The sequence below is a fragment of the Hemicordylus capensis genome, chromosome 4 (assembly GCF_027244095.1).
Source record: "Hemicordylus capensis ecotype Gifberg chromosome 4, rHemCap1.1.pri, whole genome shotgun sequence".
Classification (NCBI taxonomy): domain Eukaryota; kingdom Metazoa; phylum Chordata; class Lepidosauria; order Squamata; family Cordylidae; genus Hemicordylus; species Hemicordylus capensis.
The window spans coordinates 265,018,791-265,039,344 of NC_069660.1; the positions used below are offsets into that span (position 1 = coordinate 265,018,791).

Sequence of the window (20,554 nt, forward strand, 5' to 3'; positions counted from 1 at the left end):
CCCTGGCCCTCCCCCCTCCTCCTTCGCAAAGAGCGGTAAAGTTGGACGTAAACAGGCTGGCGTGGCGAGAGGCGTCAGGCTGGCGTTGGCGCAAAGTTAGCAAAGTCCGCGGGCGGCCCTCAGAGAAAAAGTGTGCAGCAAGCGAGCAAGCCCCCCCGCCGCCGCCCCCGCGCGCACTTTCCCCCACCCCGGCAGCGCCGCTCGGTAATTTGCTGAAGGAGGCAAAGAGCATTCTCCGACCTAAGTAGAGCTTTTAAGTGTGCTCATTGAGGAGTGAAAGTCGCCACACATGTCAAGCTTTAAAGGCAGTTGTTGGGTTCCTAATAGGACACAACGCCTTGCAAACATATGCGTTAAGCTGTGCCTACAGATGGCAGGGAGAATAATGGAGCAGGCGCCTTTTATAAAGCGCGAGCTGTTGCCTGTCTTCTCCTCCAGACCCGTGTGTGAAATGAAAATTCTTCAGACTCAGGGCCAAGCCTAGCGCCTGGGCTCGTTTGTTACCGTTTTAATCCTATTAATTAAAACGTTAACCTGATTGGGTAGAAAGCTCTGTCCCAACAGGCGAGGCTTCTTCATAATAACCTTCTCGGAGAGATAATGAGGTAAAAGACTCCCCCGTCTGTGGCGGCGGCGGCGGCGGCGACAACGGCGGCGGAGGTTGTGGTGGCGGGCAGGCGGGCAGCAGCGAGCGAGCGAGCGCTGTGACGGCGGCTCCCCCCCCCCTTCCTTTCCGCCTTTCCTTGATGGGTCCCGGAAATCTCTTGAAGGTGAATCCAAGCAAGATAAACGGTGCGAGAGGCTCGCTGGCAGCTCACAATGCCTGAGTCCCTCACAGGGTGATAGGAGAGAGGCGCTGAGAGCGAGCGAGGCGAAGAGAGAGAGAGAGAGAGACGCGCGCGGTGAAGGGGAGAAAGAACGCGCGCCAAAGAGGCCAGCCGGCCGAGCAGCCTCGCCTCAGAAGAGAGACACTCGAGCGGCGGGAAGGAGGAGAGCGAGGAGCCGCTCTCTGAGGGGGGCCACCTCAGCAGCCTCAGCCCCAGTCAGAGTCAGGCCCCCGGCCCGGAGCCTCGGAGGAGCCGAGCGGGGGAGGGGGAGAGGGAGAAGGAGGGGGGCGGCAGGAGGAGTTGGAGGAGGGGAGCCCGCCGGCTGGGACCATGGAGAGGGCTCTGAGCCTGCCTTCAGACGAGGACTTGTTCCACAAGAGTCTCAGCGCCTCGGTCAAGAGGATGGAGTCCGCCTTTCGCTCGCCCCCGGGGCTCGACCTGGCCGCCCACCAGCCCCAGCCGCGCGAGCAGCGGCAAGCGCCGTCTCCCCTCAGCTGCTACGAGCCGGCCGACTCCGAGGTGCTGCTGAGGGAAGGTGCGGCTGGGGCGCTGGTGGCCGGGGACCCTCTGGGTGGCTCGGTGTGCGTGAAGTACGGGCAAAGCACGACGAGCCGCAGCTCGGTGGCCGAGAGTAGCGGCGGCGAGCAGAGCCCCGACGACGACAGCGACGGGCGCTGCGAACTGCTGTTGCGGGGCTCTGGCGGCGGCGGCGGCGGCTCAGGGGTCGTCGTTGGCGCGGGGGGCGCCCTCCTGAAGGCGCCCGAGGGCGGCGCCTGCTCTAACAGCCACCACGGCGCTGGCGGCGGCGGGGCCAAGAAGTCCAAGGAGCAGAAGGCGCTGCGCCTCAACATCAACGCCCGCGAGCGGCGGCGCATGCACGACCTGAACGACGCGCTCGACGAGCTGCGGGCCGTCATCCCTTACGCGCACAGCCCCTCGGTGCGGAAGCTCTCCAAGATCGCCACGCTCCTCCTGGCCAAGAACTACATCCTCATGCAGGCGCAAGCCCTCGACGAAATGCGCCGCCTCGTCGCCTATCTCAACCAGGGCCAGGCCATCTCGGCCGCCTCGCTGCCCAGCTCGGCCGCCGCCGCAGCGGCCGCCGCAGCCGCCTTGCACCCGGCGCTCGGGGCCTACGAGCAGGCGGCAGCGGGCTACCCTTTCAGCGCCGGCTTGCCGCCCGCCACCTCGTGCCCGGATAAATGTGCCATTTTCAACAGCGTCTCGTCCAGCCTCTGCAAACAGTGCACGGAGAAGCCTTAAAACCAGACGAGAACTCCAGCCTGATCCCTTCTTCCTTCCTTCCCTTGGCAGGACTTCCGCTGTAGCCGCCTTTAGGGGGATGATCATGGGGTAAAGCGGGGGGACTTGAGTGCAACTGAGACCTCAGCGAAGTTAAACACACACACAAAATTGCAATTTGGGGGGTTGTATGATTTCTGGGTGAGTGTGGACAAAGAGGAATAACAGATCGGAAGGAAGCTCCTCTTCCCTCCACATGGTTTCTTGAAAACCTCCAAATACTGGGAACTTTTGCTAAAGGCAACCAGGACTGGGAGGGGGCAGTTGGTTGGGCTTGGGCAAGAGATAGATATGGTGGAAGCAAGTTGGACTGTCAACTCAGACAAATCAAGAAGGGCACTTAAAAAGTTTTTGTCTTATTTTATTTTTATTTTTTGCTTCTGAGCCAGGAAACAAAGCAAACTTGAAACGTAGACTTCTTGAGATTAGACACGCGCAAAATTGCTCTGAAAATATTTGTATTTTTTATTTTCTCTGAACTTTTGAGCCTGTGAAAATGCGTAAAGTTTTGGCGGAGAGTGAGCTTAAAAAGAGGTGGCAAACTCCTGTTCGTGTGGCTGAAGTGTTGCAGGTTTATTCTTTTTCTAAAAAAAGATGTGCACCTTGTTTCATTTCACTTTGCAATGCTGTATACAAGAAGACATATTTATTTCAATGGCCCGTTCAGGTCAACAATATTCATCCTGTGTTAAGGTCATGGGTCTTATGTGAATTTTCTTTCAAATGCTTCTTAAAATTCCCATTAACCTAAACTTTGTGCCAAGTGTTTAAGACGTTGATTTGCCAAGGACATGTTAACCAGAAATCTTGATGTATCCAAGCTGCTGAGGCTTATGAAAGGTCATCTGGATTTTCAGTTGCATCATCCTTGTATTTACAAATTGAGCTTTAATAAATTGCTTCAGTCCAAAAATGACAGGAGAGGTGTATTCTTAATTGCTTAATGAAATGGGCTGTTGGTGATTAGAAACTCTTTGCAGCAAAAAGGAATTTCTGTTTCCAGTTATTTACTGTGACAGGTCATAAGGTTATAGCTCCTATCAAGAATTTGCAAAACAAGGTTTTCCCAGATTGTCGTGTTTGGTTTCTCAAAGAGAAAGAATATGGCAGGTTCCCCCCTCCCCCCATTGATTATGGAAGTTATTTTGGCTGAAGGTGGTCATCTTAGCTGCTGTTTCACATGCATTTTCCCTGCATGGTGATATAAGGCTGAGCAGTAAAGGACTAGCTGTTTCCCTCAAGGGTAGATTTAAACTTGACTTTGTAAGGGTTCCTTTTTCTTTCTCAATCCATCCATAACCATTTAAGCCAAAGTACTGGGTTTTAAGCTAACATCTGATATAGAACTTAGCAAAATTGAAGTAGATTCCCACCTAATTTACACCCTAATCCTAACTACGTTCTGGTGAAGGTAAATCCTTTTGACGTCAGAATAATTTTCTTCTGAGCAAGTGTGTTTAGCATTTTAGGCTCAGATGGGTTTAAATCTCAGCCAAACAGAATTGTGGATCAGGCAATTAGTCTCTGCTGGAAGGCTACATAGTCTTCAGTCTGAAAATTCAGACTTAAAAGTAAATCCTATTTAAATCAATGTAACTTATTTCTCAGCCTTAAATAGCAGCATTTAAGCATAACTGGGTTCTATTATCAGTCCTTTGCCTCCAGCAATCTTAAATCTAAGTACTTTGGCAGAACTGGTTTGTGGAACATGCTGCCAATCAAGAGTAGATCCCGAAATTCTTATTTTTCCCCCCACTCCTCCCCCTCCCTCTCGTATTTTCCACTACTTGCTGATAATCCAAATTCAGTCTGTCAGCTCTGGATGGCAAAATGAGAGCCGTGATGGATCTGTTGGCAGGTCATGGATGTGTAAAGAGTGATATATATTAAATAGGTCGCTCAGATGATGACAGCGATGTATGATGGTTTGTATGTGTATCCATGTCGGAAAGAATCTTTATTAAAATATTTTGAACAAATCTTTATCACTCTGTGCTTTGTAAGAGGGGCAAAACCTCAGCCTTCTTCCTGTTTGCTTCGTTCAGAAAGTGGTGTGGGGGGGGCGGGAGGAGTCGAACTTGTTTAGAGGCGGAGGAAGGCGTCCACATTACATTGACGTGGTTCACCTATTTTTGATCGGTGTTTAGAGCGTGCTGGGGGGGGGATTGAAAGCTGTGATATCAGGACCATATAGGAGTGCGCGGGGAATGGCCGGCAGTTTTTGGTTTCTAGGAGGAGTGAAGGTTTTGCGATGGATCAGAAGAAGATCAGGCTCTGGATTGATGGCGGGGGGGAGGCCATTTCCACTCTCGAGTGCATAAAATATGCCAGGTTTGGCCCACACGGGTGCTATATTATCTGGTATAGTGCCCAGGTGTGCAAAAACACCTGAGAAAGTCCGAAGGCGTTGGCTTTGCTCTACCTGTCGCGCCTAGGTAGTTGACAAGCGAGCTGCTGGGATCTCCCGGCCTGGGGAGGTTGCTCTGGGCGTGCGGATGCTCCACCTCGGGTTCCTTGTGGGTCTCTGGATGGGAATTGCAGGCTTCCTTCCACTCCGCCGCCAGCTCCCACTCCAGTTCCCACCCGTCTGCCCGGTGTTTGTAGCTCCTTTAGGTTTCTGCCCGCCAAAGATGCCGGGGAGCGGGGGTGGGGGAAAGAAGTGGATACATATTTTTCTGCTCCACTTCGCATCAAAAAAGATTAATCAGAACCTGTAACTTTTCAAGAGCAATAACTGTGCAGTGCGGCGAAGGCAGCCCAGTCAGGGTGGGCAGTTCACCCCCGGGCGCAAGGAGAAACCGTCTCTCAGTATTTACTAGACAAAGCCTGGGTGCGTCTAATTATGATTATTAAAACAATTTCCATGACGATGTCTAATATTATGTTAATTTGAAAACAACTGTGTATGAAAACTGTCGACTATAATACCTAAATTCATTTAATGAAACACATCGTTAAGGCAATTAGACCTCCTGGATGTGATTAAGGAACATAATTACGACACTGTTCTGCGCCATAATTGGGTGTCTTTAATCAAGGGGTAAAGTGATCAGCAACACAGCCATTAGTTTGTATTGTTCTGTCTCTGCTGTCCATCATCCTGATTAGGAATTAAGCACAGCCAGAAGCCTGGCTCTTCCCCTCACCCCACTTCTCCTTTTTTAGATGTGTGTGCATATTAAACAGCGCCGGGCTCCTTCCTTGGCACTAAGATCTAGCACCGCTGAGTTGTAGCCACTACAGGAAAAGGCTACCCGTAAAGGCGCAGCCACTCCTTCCCTTGGTGAGGATGCTACGCAGGTACTGCTAGGCGCTGAAAGAAGGATCACGTTATTCGAGAAATGGAGAGGACGGACGGACGCCCCATTTGGGACGTTTGTTGAGCACTTTTGCCCGAACTCAGTGGGTATAAAGTGTCCAGCCACAGGCTGGAATCCCAAATACACCCTTTTGGGAAATAAGTTCCATTGGAATCGGTGGGATTTGCTTCCAAGTAGATCTGTTTCAGAAACGTGTATCTGTGTGCTCAGAATGCAATCCCCCTTCGTTGTCAGGGACTGGCAACACTTCATACTGTCTGGTACCGTACCAGCAGCCTTAAGTTCGCAACCACCAGTTTACACTAGTCGGTAGTCTGTAGTTTGAGTTCGTGGAGAAACTCCACTGAAGTACCCCAGAAACCAGATCTTTGGGCGTTTACTTTCCCGGGCGTGGATCGTACTCTTGGCAGAGAGAATTCTCACCTGTTTGAATTGCCCCGGGCTCCTTTATCTCTTACTCTGGTCAATTTTCGGCAGCAGCAGCAGCAGAAAAGCAAAAGTTTGGTCGGCTGGTGGACCGGGCCGTCTTGTCACTTCCTGGACAGATTATCATCCTTTTCTCTCTCTCTCCCCCCACCCTCCTGCTTAACAAAGTGCTCGAGTAACTTGTTCGGCATCCCTTCAGCCGGGCTTTTCTGGAGTTTGACATTTTAGCGATGGAGTTGTCAGTTGAGATCAGAGCGACCCCTCGGTTACAAATGCCACCGACCTTCTGTAACTCAGTGGAACGTCGCCGAATTCCAGGAAGTTCCAATTAGGGGTGGGGTGGGGGAGGGCAGATCAGAAGTTGCGCCGATCCACTTTCCCTCTTGCTCTGGTTCACCGCAGAGCGATTCGGCTTGGAGAAAGACTTGGTGTCTCCCTAGGGCCAGGCTTGAGCGTGGCTGTAATTATTCGTGTTGTGTTCCCAGTGTGTGAAATCTCAGCGAGTTACAGGGACTCTGGCGCTTTTTAACACTTCGTTCCTATTACACTGTATAATCAGCAGCGTCGCTGGGAATTGACAAGGAACCAGAGCTTATAGATGCGCTCACTGAACAGGGCTTGCAAATTGCGTTGTGCATCTGATCTCTCTCTCCCCCCTCTCTCACCCCCCTTGAGTGTGTGTCTTTCTCTGTGTGGCTCCCTCCACCCTCCCCTTGCCGGCTTGATGGATCACTTAATCAGAAATGAATATTCCCCTTGAAGAGCTTTTGTTTCATTTCAGGCCACCCCTCCAAACTAGGACCGTTCAGCCAGTCCAAGCTCACCCCCCTCCCCGCGCCAGTCCGCTCTTCCCTTTTCACCTTGGTTGCCAAGGCGAACTTCTCGCTCCCTCCCTCTTTAGCCCCGGTTCTAATCCCGCGATTGTCCCAGCGTGAGTGACATTGACTTTCCTAATGTAATGACTTATGAAAGATATAATCATGTGTTAAATTGAATCCTCCGTTTAACTGTTAATGGTGTGCTCTGGGCACATTTACGTATTAGATGCTATGGTAACTAATTACCACTAGAAAAAGGGATAATACACTTTGCAGACTTTGACAAATAATTATGAGTGTTCACATCCCTGCTAGCAGTCAGTGGCAGCGGATCTGCTGGAATGAGTAAGTGAATAAATGAACGGATGGGTAAGTGAACTTGTGTGCGTGGAAGGGATGAGATAATGAATAGCGGTCAAGTGAGTTTTCTTATTAAAACCTTTAATGAAAATGTGATTTAGGATATGGGAAGGGGGGAGGGGCACGCGGAATGCTGCCTCTAAACGTAATTAAGAGCGCAATATAAACATCAGAGCATACATATATTTGCTTTAATTATTATTATTATTTTTAAAAGGAGCAGGCAAGGTGAACTTGTGCCAGAACATTTTAGACCAGTTAAAACTGGCGATTTTTTCTTGTCGAGGCAGAGGAAGAAAAGAGAGGTGGGTGGCTTGTTTATTGGCATCCTACTGAATGGGACGCTAGCCCTCGTCCTGCTTTCTGCAAGACCCTTTCTTAGAGAGTCGTGCTTGCTTTGCCCTTTATCGATAGCCGGAAGGGCTTTCAATGGGTGGCGAGCGACAGCCGAGCACCAGTCGATGCCCAACACAGAAGGGAAACTTTATCGGAAGCCCTGGCCTGGTGTTCAAACTGACGATAACGTTGGGACTTTGAGGGGGTGGTGGGAAGGTCTTGATTAACTTAACCGCTTCTGATCACCCACTTCCTCACAAAGGAATATTTTGGCGATACACTTGTGGACTCGCGCGGCGAAGAAGCGCCAAGCCAAGCTGGCGAACAGAGTCAATTTCCTCTGCACGGGTTCCTATCGAAGCGATTAGCGGCAGCTTGCTCTCCCCCCCCGCCCCGCCCATTGGCGGCGCTGCTAATTGTCCTGGGATTCGGAGATTCCCCTCGGGCTCCTCTTGTTCCTCCAATGAGGCGGCTGGAAAGCCTCTCCTCCCCGCCCCTTTGGAACGTTCGCCAAGCAAGCCACCCTTTCGCTCCCGCAACCCAGGCGCTTGGCTGGCTTTTATCCTTTCAGGCAGGATCGAAGGTTCCTAATGCTCGTCTTTCCCCTTCAAGGTATGTCAGTCGAGTAAGGGAGGCCCGGCCAAAAGAGCGAAGCCGTTGGGCTCTCCCGAACTTTCTAGCTCCGCTTAAACTCCGCAGCAGCCCTTTCAAGCGCGGGTGGCCTCAACTTCTGGCATCCGGTGTGTGCGCGTGTGTTGTTTTAGCGATGGCTCCCCCCCCCCACACCTCTGTTTAATCGGGCACCGACCTCAGAAGGAAGGATTGGCATCCTTTCGAGAGTCCGTCAGGTTACCCCTTTGGCTACTAAAGTACCTTTGCTGGGAGCCGGCACAGCTGATTTCAAGGGAAGACATCACAGCTTGTTTAGGCTGTGAGCCCCTTTGGGAACAGGGAACCATCGCTTTATTCCTTTCCGCTTTGTAAACTTTTTTTTGGGGGGGGCGCGTGTGTGAAAAGCGGCATATAAATCGTCTAAATGAATAAATGCACGCGAAAGGAATTGTTAGGCGACCATGATTCAACACTAAGGTGGCCCCACCGGTTTCACAATCCCCTTAGACTTTATTGGGGCTCTCGGAACATAGCCTTATGCCGAGCCAGAGCATTGTCCGTCTAGCTCAGTATCGTCTGACTGGCAGCGGCTCTCCAAGGTTCCAGGCAGGGATTTCTCCCAGCCCTACCTGGAGATGCCAGGGTGTGAACTGGGGACCGAGGTTTTAAATGGTCCACTTAAAGGTGACGCTTCTGTCCTCCCCGATCCCCAGTGACTATTATTCTTGCATGATTTCGCCACACGATCGTCTCTGAAAAAGCTCCGGGAACAAGCCAGCCCATTAATTACGCGGCCCAGTTTGAAATCAGTCTGTCGGGTTCAGTCGAAGGGCTCCAGCGTAACTGGGGTGTGTAGCTATCAAGTCTCGTCGCTAAATGAGCAGAAGTCGTGGAGCGTGGGCCGCTGCGTGAGGGCATCTCTCCATAACCATTTCCAGAGATCAGCTCCATTGCAAAGTGCTATTAGGAGGAAGCTTCTCCTAATGGGCTTCGCTTTCATTAGGAACGCCCCGCCTGGGAAGGAGTTAAATCTCCCCCGCCGAGGCTTGTAGTTGCCCTTGTCCGCTCAACACGATGCAGGGCTGGGTCGTAAAAGAGCAAGTGGATTTATGATGTGTTCCAAGCACTTTTATTGCTGCATTTTAAAATTCACACACACACACATATAGAAGAACGAAGATGTGTGAATAATCTGAAATGGTAGGTGGCAGGACAAAATAGTTGAGCGGAAGAGGAAAGCCTGTCTTATGTAACTGTTAAAATGATGTTTTAAAAATGCAGCTTACATACATTAAAGCATCTGTCCTGTACACTCTTTCTTTGGACTAGGCTCCTTGGAACTTAGATGAGACTACTTTAGAGTAAATATGCACAGGACTGTGCTGGTAGTTTGCGAATAGCCTTTGCATCAAAAGTGAAAATGTCAAGCGGTTCTAAATGTATTTCCCCCCTCCCTTGAGAGTTTCATAGGACAGTCCCAGAAATTGTAATCATTTCTTAGTATTGATGCCTAATGAGTTGTCAAATCCACCAGTCTAAGTATTTGCCTAGGAATTCAGAGATGGCATGCTGGCAGATCAAGTCTGTCAAGCTTTTCTGTGCTGCTCAATAATGGAAGTGTTGGATTTAGGATTCTAAAACCACAGTATCTGGCACAACAACGTGTAAAAAAGTACTAAAGGAAATGGTAGGACTGCCTCTTCAATCATACCTTACATGCCAGGAAACTGGACAATATACCGCACCTTGGGATGCAGCCTATGTATTATTGTCATATTGTATCCTTTAGACATCAGCCATATCCTCCACTATTACTTTGTTGGGTTCGTGGAACTGAGAATAAATTGTAAATATGTTGCATTGCAACCTTAAATGCTTTTTCTATTAAAAGGAGACAGGAAGTATCTTACATGGATTTTTTTTTTTAAGGCTAAGACTAGTCTTCTGTATTCAGGTTAACTATTTTGAATATTTATTCTACCTCTGTGTATAGCTTAAATTTAGACATAACCTGGCAAAAATGAATAATGTTGAATCGTATTAGAATAGCTCACAAGGCAAGAAGAGAGATGAGCACTATCATTATTGTGGGAACTGATCTGTTTCAGATAACAGGTTTTCTTTTCTGTTGAAATGTATTTAACAGAGCAAAATATTTATATTAACCCCTTTAAAAAACAAAGTTAAACTTGTTTTCAGATTTGTCACTGAAGGCTGCAATCCTAAACACACTACTAGGGAGGAAGAATGAGTAAACCTGCATAGGATTATGCTGCATTTCTCTAATGAGACTGAATATATATGCATGAATTTCAAGTTGAAACTGAAGTTTACTTAAGAAATTACAAAACATGCAGGCACAAAAAGCTTTGGTATTATCCAAATTGATGTCTGGACATGAGGAGACATCACACTGGGGAAAATCTAAAACAAAAAGGGTTTTATACTTTGATATGAGCACCTAATCATAACCACTCTGCATTCTTGACATTTTCATTCAGTCTTTCTTTGCAGCAAAGATTACTTTGCTGTATGGCAATTTTAGACACTTGTAAAGCTTTTGAAGAAGTAAAAACTAATTTTGCTTGCTTGCCATGATAAATTTGATAAATAGAGATATAAAACCAATATTTTGAGGGTCAACTCTGAACTGAAGATGCTTTATAACTCATAAGCATGAATACACCAATTGTAATTTTGCAGACAAGATGTTAATGCTTTCATTATATTCAGACCCATTATGACCTTTAGTTTCAATGAATGGAAATTAACTATATGAATTGGCTTATACTAGGTGCATCATGTGCTAATTTAAAAGTTATATGCACTTGGTATCATTGACATCAGGACAAATATTAGTTAATGTCATACAGGGAAATGATCATTTTAGTCTGCTTCTGTCTCTGTCATAGATAAAGAGCACTTTCACCATAAAATGTGATTTTTGTTCAAAGCCATGAGCATTCAATAAGTTAAATTGGCAGTTTTCTGAGTGGTTTAGCTCTAAATGGCTTTCAGAATTAGTCAATGTATTATATGTTGCAAAGTTATATAAGCTATTCCTAATGATGTTCTTTCTATTTTTTTTAAACTAACACTGTTTTCGAGTAGTATTTCTCTAAACTCAACCAGCACACATACACACAATTTTTAAAGGACAGGTGACAATCATCACCTTTGTGACTTGATGGACAAAGGAAAGGTAACTGCTATTTTTATTCTGGATTCTCATGTGATTATAACTGTTAGGGAAGCTTTTGAATTGTCTGCCAGTTGCATGCTCTACCTTGCTGGACTACTGGGTTTAAGTAATCAGTTCCATTAAAGTCAATGAGATTAAATGGGTTGACATCCTGTGTACTCCATGCTGAATTAGTCTGTGGACGGACTTGTGTTTTATTTTGCAGAATTATATGGCAGAATGTGAATCAGGTGACCCATATACTATCATTTGCAAAACATCCACCATTTTGATAGGTAAAAGGCAGAGAAAGTAGGCCTCCCATATCACACATTAAGGTAATCTGGAGAAGTGTGTCTCTGATTGCCACTGGCTTGTCTGGTTCTGCCTTGGGTTTGGGCCTTCTCTGCAGCTGCTCCTAACAGGTTGTGGAAAGTGCTCATCTCAGAAATCTGAGGTTTATCTACATTATTGACGCTGAAGAGAACCCTTAAGACTTATCTTTTTAGTCTGACTTTCCAGGGTTTTTTGTTTGTTTGTTTGTTTTTATCTGGTTTTAAACTTTTGTTTTAATTGTTGTGTTACATGATTATTTTAATTGATGTGTTTATTCATTGTAACCTAGAGCTACTTAGATAGAATTGTGTGTGTGTGTGAAGTACAGTGACCTTGAAAGCCACAATATAGACATAATGTATGCACCCTTGGTAGAGTTTGTCTGAGTGGAGGCTTATTCAATCAGTGGCTGACATCTTGACTAATGCTGCACTCATTCAAGGATGTTGTGCTGGTGCAAAGCTGCTGTGCTAGTGACGTGCATTAGTGATCTGTGTTAAGTCTGGAGCTTGTGTTCCAGACAAGTGTTGGACTTGTGCAAGCATGTTTGCACTTGCACAAGGGGTGCACAACCAGAGGTGCACCTAAGTAATTTTGGAGCCTGGATCTAAAGGTCTTTGGAGGGTGGGTCCCACTCCAAGTTAAGCATTATCGCCCTATACACACACACACACACACACACACACACACTCTCTCTCTCTCTCTCTCTCTCTCTCTCTCTCTCTCTCTCTCTCTCTTTTTAACATGTGGGTTCTTGAGGGCACAAACAGCAATTAAACTCACAAGAATGTAAGAATATAAAACAGATATATTTAAGCAAATTTTGCATTAGCAGAAACATTTCAACACGCAACTTAACATATTACCACTCCACACATTTCTTTTCCCCACTCCCCATCTGTCGCTAAAGCACCCAGCACAGGTCATAATCACATTCAACCGGCCAGCGCAGTGCTGGCCTGTGGCGACCACACCACCCAGGACAGACTAAAGTGGATTTGGGGACCTCCAGGGGTGTGGAGGCCCTGGACTTCAGCCCCAAAGTCCAGGGGTAAGAGCACCTCTGTACGCAACCTATGGCAACCTCATGTTTGAGAGAGAACTTTTGCACAGAAGCACAATTTATTTTAAAAAAAATCCCTGTGCCTTTGCTCAGGTATGCAATTTTCTTGCGCTAACGTAAGTTTGCTCATTGTGCAAGTGCAGTGTCAAGATGATGTCAGCCACTGCCTTTTACTCACACAAATATCCTGAAGTGCAGCACTTTTTTTCTTCATAAGAGTGGCAATTCAAAGGATACTTTTCACTTTTGAGTATCCTCTCATATTTCATAAGCATTTGTGGGTGCAAATAAAGGGAAGTAGTCAGTAATAGGAACACAGGTAGCTTCCATACACTGAGTCTGACCATGGGTCCATCTAGCTCAGTATTGTACTCTACACAAACTGGCAGTAGCTTCTCCAGGGACACAGGCAGGAGTATCTTTCAGCCCTATTGAAGATGCCAGGGAGGGACCTTGGAACCTTTGCATGTAAGCATGCAGGTGCTCTTCCCAGAGCAGCCCCATCCCCTAAGTTTCTTACAGTGCTCACATGTAGTCTCCCATTCAAATGCAACCATGGTGGACCCTGCTTAGCAAAGTGGACAATTCATGCTTGCTACCACAAGACCAGCCCTCGTCTGGTACAATGGGGTGTGTGTGGGGGTGTCAAACCAGCACCTGGTGACCTCTGATCTTGGGGTGAAGTTTCAGAGGGCTAATGTGTTCTTCTACCAACAGTCTTATCTCCTGCAGTCCGTTCACTGGGTTTTTCAGAACTTAATGAGAGTCACTGGGAACTAAGCATATTCCTTTCTGCATCAATCCCTCTGGGTTCCATTCTTAAATGGTGCTAGCATGGAACCAAGTGATGGAACTGAGATGCTCATGTATTAAATGCAGCACTGTATGCATTTTATAATGGTGGCTTGCTTTACCCTTGGACATAACCTGCTTAAGATAACAGGCCCTTCTCAGTTTGTAGTAAAAACATTTTACTCCTGACAGATATATCTCTATTCTTATGTCTGAGATTTGTCCCAAGTATTACATATTTTAAACTTAGTTAACACCTATTAGAATAATATCAGGATTAAAAATGTTAAAGGGATTGATTTCCAGAATGCACAAAAGTACTTGTGAGCTTGTTACATCCCCCTCCCCAAAAGAAATATTATATCACAAACATATGAAAAAAAAAAGGCTGAAAAGAACTATTCTGAACTTTGAATAAAATAGCCAGGAAGAAAGAAATGAACTGTTATTTGATATTAATATATGCCATTGTCTCTTACATGTCTATGACACTAATTGATCTTACCAATGGCATATACACTTTCTTTCTGAGAAGTGCAAAATATACTTTTTGTCAAAGATACAAAGAATGAAAAGTAAAATGAAATTTCAGTTTGTAGTAAAAAAAATTACAACTGTTTGCAACAAAATAATTATAAATACAACAAAATACATATTAAAAGTTTGTCACAATAAGTGTCAAACATCCTTAGTATAAAACAGTAAATCAGGAAACAGCATTACATTATTTGACTTTAAAGGAAATTGAACTATCCTGCTAGGGATGTGACCAAAATATCTAGGGCACGAGCCAGCCAATGTTAAGCACTACGCGGTCCTTCTGGTGACAATGAGCAAGAAAGTAAAGCATGTAATGTAGTTCATTCTCCTATTAAGATCAATGGGATTTAAATGTGTTTATCTTATTGTGCCTCTAAATTTCAGCGTGCAGTTTAACTTCTAAATATTTCTGAATGTTTATGAAAAGTTTCAGGACTCCAGATTTCAAATTTCTATAATAGGTCTAATCATTTTGTGAAGGTCAAATGCTTATTTGCAAGATTGCTAAACATATTAGCAATCTGTATGTGCTAATCGAAAATGTTCTATGTTCACTTCTCTTCCTAAGACAAAACAAATCAGCAACTTTCCAAACAGCTATTAGTTATGATTTATTTTGCACTCAAAATTGTTGGCATGATGGGTGAACAGAGTCACTGTCAACTTCTTGTGAAGCCATAGTGAAGAGTTATGGTAGGAAGACACTGCTCTTTACCAGGCCTTACAAGGTTCAAATACCGGACCGCTTAATTTTTGTGAATGTTCAAAATGTTCATTGTAAATGCACTCCTATAATTTAGCTTCATTGCCTGGTAATATGGTATATTCAGCACCTATAATTCACCTGGAATGTGTTCCTGGAATGCGAAGAAGTGTTGCAGTTAAGCTCTCCTAATCCCTCCCAACACCTGCCATCCTTTGAAGTCGAGAGAGGTCAGGGTTTAGACTTGGAAAAGAATATTCACCAATGCATTTAATAGAATGGAAAGAATTGTTCTCCAAAAAAGTTCTCTTTAGTCATATTATTTATTGTACATATTTGTATACCACCCAAAGCTTGTGTCTCTGGGTGGTTTACAACAAAACAAAATAAATGACAACAGAAAAGTTAAAACATTAGTTAACAAAAGAAATGAGAACAGGGGAAAAAAACATTAGTTAAAAAAAAATTATAATCAATGCATTGGTGAATATTCTTTCCCAAACTTCTTTCCATGACCTGCCTCCTACAGAACTTTTAAATAAATAGAGGTCCTATCCAGGTAATTGTGGTGTTGAGCAGACCAGAAGTTCATTACTGCTACTGCTTTGCTTAGCTTATGAAGAGACAGGACTCAGTCATAACCAACCCAGCAAAATCTATTTTAAGATCCTGTGTGTCTTTCTGCAGAGTTTGGGCTGTGTCTAGCACTTCTCGGTATGTTTTCATGTGCACAAAGCATTTGACTGGCAGCTGGGCACCTCGCAGTCAATTGTGCTTTTGAAGGTCTCTTCCATAGATTTCATTTGCACATTTACAGATGCTTTGCGATTGGTTCCCGCAGAGACACATCGGCAACAGATCAGTGATTAATCTAATGTATGCTTTGCCTCCGTTTGACGAAGTGCCATTCCATTCTATCATATTATACTCCTAATGTTTAAATTCAAAGTCCTAAAAGCTCAGCATGAATCAAAATATGGGTTGTATTTAAAACAAAATACCTGCTTTCATTTTTCACAGTTGCTACTGAAGTATGCCAAAGGCAGATTGATCATAACTGCAGCATGAAACATTTTGCATTTATGCAATAGTGTCTATAGTCAACATTGTGATGCTAACATTTGCTCTTGCTCTGTAAAACAGTGTAACAATCTAGCTGGATTGTGAGCGATCACTGAGTAATTATCATATTTGCCCACAGATTTACAACACCATCAGCACCTAATACAAACATGAAAGTTGTTTGATAACTTGGAAGCCTAAGCAACAGGCAGTTATCCAGTAGATCAGCAACCCTTAAACCAGGAGTGGGGAACCTTGGCCCTCCAGCTGTTCTTGAACTACAACTCCCACCATCCCAGCCACAATAATTGTGGCTGGGGATGATGGGGGTTGTAGTTCAACAACAGCTGGAGGGCCAAAGTTCCCCACCCCTGCCTTAAACTCTGTGTTACAGATCATTTGTATCAAAGGCGTAACTATAATAGGGCAAGGGGAGACAGTTGTCTGGGGGCCCACTGCCTTGGGGGCCCCTCAGAGGCAAGTCACATGACTGACTCCCCAGCCACGTACCTGCCTGAACTTCCTTCAGTTGTATTCATCCTCCAAAACTGATGTGAGTGTTAAGACCTGAAGCTACCAGAACAGCACGTCTTTCCCTAATACCATTAAATGACTTGCATTGTCCACAATTTACAAAACCTTTTAAAAAATAATGTAGGATGATGTTCTATTGTGGCACATAGGATAGATAGATATAATTTTTACTATGCTTTTTGTAACCACTATTCAGCCTCATTCAAGATTTCTTTACTTCATGAGCTGAGCTTCAGTGGGGGGGGGGGCGCATTTTAAAATCTTCTCTCTGGGCCCACTCCAACCTTGCTACGCCCCTGATTTGTATGTGTTCTTTTCACATTTAGGGTAGCTTTTCACATTTGGGGTAGCTTCACATGTAACGGAGCAAGTAAGGTTTATTTATTTATTTATCTATCAAACTTGTACTCTGCCCTAAACTTCCCACAAACCTCAAGTTTCATGTGAGCTCCTAGCATGAACCACCAATTCCATGCCAGTTGTGCTGTCCAAACCCAGAAATGTGGGCTTATCCTGTAACACTTCCCTCTGGCAGCCTGACGTCTGTAACCTAGATTTGAAGTTGGTTGCAGATCTTGGGTTGCCAGAGCCAAGTGCTGCAGGATAACAACAAATATTTATATACCGCTTTTCAACACAAGTTTCCAAAGCAGTTTACATAGAGAAATAATAAATAAAAATCAGATGGCTCCCTATCCCCAAAGGGCTGACAATCTAAAAAGAAGCATAAGATAGACACCAGCAACAGTCACTGGAGGTACTGTGCTGGGGGTGGATAGGGCTATTTATTCTCCCCTGCTAAATAAAGAGATTCACCACATTAAAAAGGTGCATCTTTGCCCAGTTAGCTGGGGTAAGCCAACATTTCTGGGTTTAGATGGCATGACTGGTGTGGAAGTAATGGCTCATGCCGGGGGTGTACACTTATGGGGAACCGGAGCTTTGCAGCAACCATGCCATATTGCATGTGAAGTTGCCCTTTGTTTTATGACTGCCCATATGGGGGTGCCAAATGAGAAGCTTCCAGATTAAAAGTTAAAAACCCGACTCCTGCATGCTAATGCAGGTGGACTGAAAGGAAAAGGGAAGCACTGCCTTGTAATAGGTCAGTGTTGCAAGGTTTGGACATGCTCCATGTTAACGCTATATTGCTGGAATCCACTTTCAGTTTGCATAGATCAGTGATTCTCAAACTTGGGTCCTCAGGTGTTATTGGACTTCAACTCCCATAATCCCCAACCAAAGGCCACTGAGGCTGGGGATTATGGGAGTTGAAGTCCAATAACACCTGAGGACCCAAGTTTGAGAATCCCTGGCATAGATAAAACATCCAGCTTTTCTTCGTCTACCACTTATGTCATGACCTTGTAGACCACCTGAAAGCACACTGCAGACCAGCAGTGGTCTGTGGACCACAGTTTAGCACTGCAGTATATGAAATGTTGAGGTCATGAAGACATTTTTTCTTTCATATAATGCTGATCTCACAGAAACATGGCCCGGCAGAGAAAGTAATTTTGGTAAGAGCATATTCATGCAGTACAAACCACAAATTTATTTCCTGAGAATCTGAAACATAGATGGATCTTCCCCTCCCCCCAAATGTGTATTCTGTGAATAGTTAGGAACATAGGAACATACAAAGCTGCCATATACCAAGTCAGACCATTGGTCCATCTAGCTCAGAATTGTCTACACAGACTGGCAATGGCTTCTCCAAAGTTGAAAGCAGGAATCTCTCTCAGCCCTATATTAGAGATGCCAGGGAGAGAACTTTGAACCTTCTGTTCTTCCCACAGCAGCTCCATCCCCTAAGGGAAATATCTTACAGTGCTCACACATGTAGTGTCCCATTCATATGCAACCAGGGTGGACCCTGCTTAGCAAAGGGGACAAGTCATGCTTGCTACTACAAGCATGGTTCTCACAATCTATGTCTAAACAAGCAATCTTGAACATGCTGGGTACATACTCCCACAGAAAAATGTAATTAATAAATTGGGCAATCATGGATTTGGGAACTAGATTTCATCAAAACAAATCATCAGTATGACTGGTATTGATATATCTCTCTGTCCACTGCCTTGTGATTTGCCATGGTTAGGCAGTCAACACATTATGTTGGCCATCTGCTCACACAGACAAAGGAAGGCTAGAACTGCTTGGCTATTGGGAAAACTGTTAAACCAGGTACAGGAGATGCAATAAAGAATGCTAATAATTTTCATTAATCACCACAAAATATAGACCTATCTACCAAAAAATATAAGCCCACCTTGCAAAAGCTGTAATGTAACATCACTGCCATTTAAAAGTAAAAAAATGATTTTTTTGTGTGGATAACATTTTCCAGTTTATATCATTTTTTCTCTTCCCAATAATAACTACCAGCAGCCATGATGTGGCTTAGAAAAATGATAAAGCACAGCCTCTATGACATCATGGGGGACCTGGAAGCTTACCTCTTGGAACATATGGTACAACTTGGATGGGCAAAATACCTTGGGCTTGCTCTTCCCTCAGTAATTTCCTTTTCATTAGCCTAACACATACTATTATTTGGAAGAAGAGTACTTAACATGGACACAACTTTATTTTTATGTCAACTTGGTCCTTTCATACATGTTCACCTTTATTCTTCTCAAGATTCATTAGTTTGTATTCTACATAAAATTTCGTTTATGTTTTTGGTATTCACTTTTCTAATTGAAAACTATTATGACTGAGTGGCTAGTATTAAGTTTGAATGTGAGTAATTCAAACTTAACATTCATTCATCCAGAAAGCTCAGTAGGTGGCCTTGGTGGGGTGTGTGTGTCCCTTTTCAGCATGTGGACAGAGGGTAAGACTGTGCTAGGAAGGAGTGTGGAGTAAGATTGCACTTGGCACTTGTGTGAAAGCTTTGCAGATCCCACATGTTGCCACCTGAAAACCCTCTTGGACTAGTCATTATTGCTTTACTGAACCACAGGACTCTGAATTATAACATGAACCTCATGCACATTCCTTGGACAAAGAGCAGGATGACCTCTCCCCCCATCCTCTCCCCGGGTTCAAAGAACCCAGGCCACCACCCATCTGGGGCCATGCCTTGTGCCCCAGACACATCCCTCGCATCTGACATCAGATGCGCGGGGCATGGTTTAGCTCCCAAAAGGGGCCACACGGCCTCGTTGGGAGTTAAATCAGCCAGCACTGCATTTGCAGCGTGGCCAGAGCAACTCTTCATGCCTTTTAAAGGGTTGCGGCCAGAGCAACTCTCCCTGCCTTTTAAACAGGCCACACAGCTTGATTGGGAGCTAAATAATGTCCCCATGTCTGACATCAGATGTGGGGGCATGGCTAAACCCAGGGGGCGGGGCAGGGATGGAGCCACCATTGGGCGAAGGGGTTCAAAGAACCTGGGCTGCCAATGGAAAAGGCCACCAAAGCCACGTGGCAAGAATTCTCCCCTCCCACACCCAGGCTGCCGAGACCCGGGCGAACTATCTACAAGTTATTTCAGGCAGGGCAAACTGCTCGATAGAACGTTTTCCCCTTCCTCTCCCTCACTGGAAAGGGGAAAACATCCCATCAAGCAGCCAACACTGCCTGAAATGACATGCTGAGAGCTTGTTGCGCTCTCGGCAGCCCAGGCCACACACCCTTTGTGCATGACATCACATGCAAAGGGGGTGTGGTCTGGGCTGCTCTATCAGGCAGTCTGCGCTGCCTGAAATAACTAGCAGATAGTTCCCCTGGGCTCTCGGCGGCCTGGGTGTGGGAGGGGGGAGTTCACTCTGGGCTCCTCCAGAGCCCGAGCCACGCCCCCATGTGTGTGACATCACGTGCATGGGCGAATGAGGAGGGGGCCGCCAAGCGGGGCTGGTCACAGGCTGCCACTCAGCTGGCTCCATGCCTGGGGTGGGGCTAGGGGTCCACAGCAGCGGTAGAACCCAGGCCACCGCTGGCCTCCCTCCGCAGCTGGTCCCTGAGGGCTATGTAGCCCTTAGGTACATATTTGCATCTAGCACAGAGCCCTTCTAGGGGAAGGAGAGGCCACCCAAATTCTTTCTCTCTGTTACTGCCTCAACCATATTAGCAGAACTCAGTTGCACCACCAGTGCTTTCTCCCCTAGCACCCATACTTTGTTAGGAAGTTGGCTATAGAAATTGGAGGTTTTGTTGGAAAAAAATGTGGGGCCAGATGGCCACTGAGACTGCACTCTTATGTATACTGACCTGAAAGCAAGCTCTGTTTAACTTTGTGAGACCTGTTTCCAAATAAATATGCACAAGATTACATCTCTCATACCAAGATAGAATCTTTTTTACTCAAGAATTTCTAAAAGGTTAACTCAAT

The 20,554-nt window shown here is 45.6% G+C and overlaps 1 protein-coding gene and 1 long non-coding RNA gene across 2 annotated transcripts in view; both read left to right on the forward strand.

Annotated features, from left to right (window-relative positions):
* The first annotated feature begins 459 nt into the window (after positions 1 to 459).
* On the forward strand, positions 460 to 4,109 carry BHLHE22 (basic helix-loop-helix family member e22). The gene has a single exon (XM_053313700.1). It carries the CDS (start codon positions 1,158 to 1,160, stop codon positions 2,088 to 2,090), a length of 933 nt encoding a protein of 310 aa, XP_053169675.1. The 5' UTR covers positions 460 to 1,157; the 3' UTR covers positions 2,091 to 4,109.
* A 2,884-nt stretch (positions 4,110 to 6,993) lies between these two features.
* LOC128325114 (uncharacterized) overlaps positions 6,994 to 20,554 on the forward strand; it is a 57,181-nt gene continuing 43,620 nt past the window's right edge. Inside the window, exon 1 of the long non-coding RNA XR_008307267.1 lies at positions 6,994 to 7,062. This is a non-coding gene — a long non-coding RNA (uncharacterized LOC128325114). The remainder of the gene's footprint in view (positions 7,063 to 20,554) is intronic.

Excerpts from the sequence above, each read along its gene's own strand:
- BHLHE22 (XM_053313700.1), top strand. The coding sequence starts at position 1,158 with ATGGAGAGGGCTCTGAGCCTGCCTTCAGACGAGGACTTGTTCCACAAG.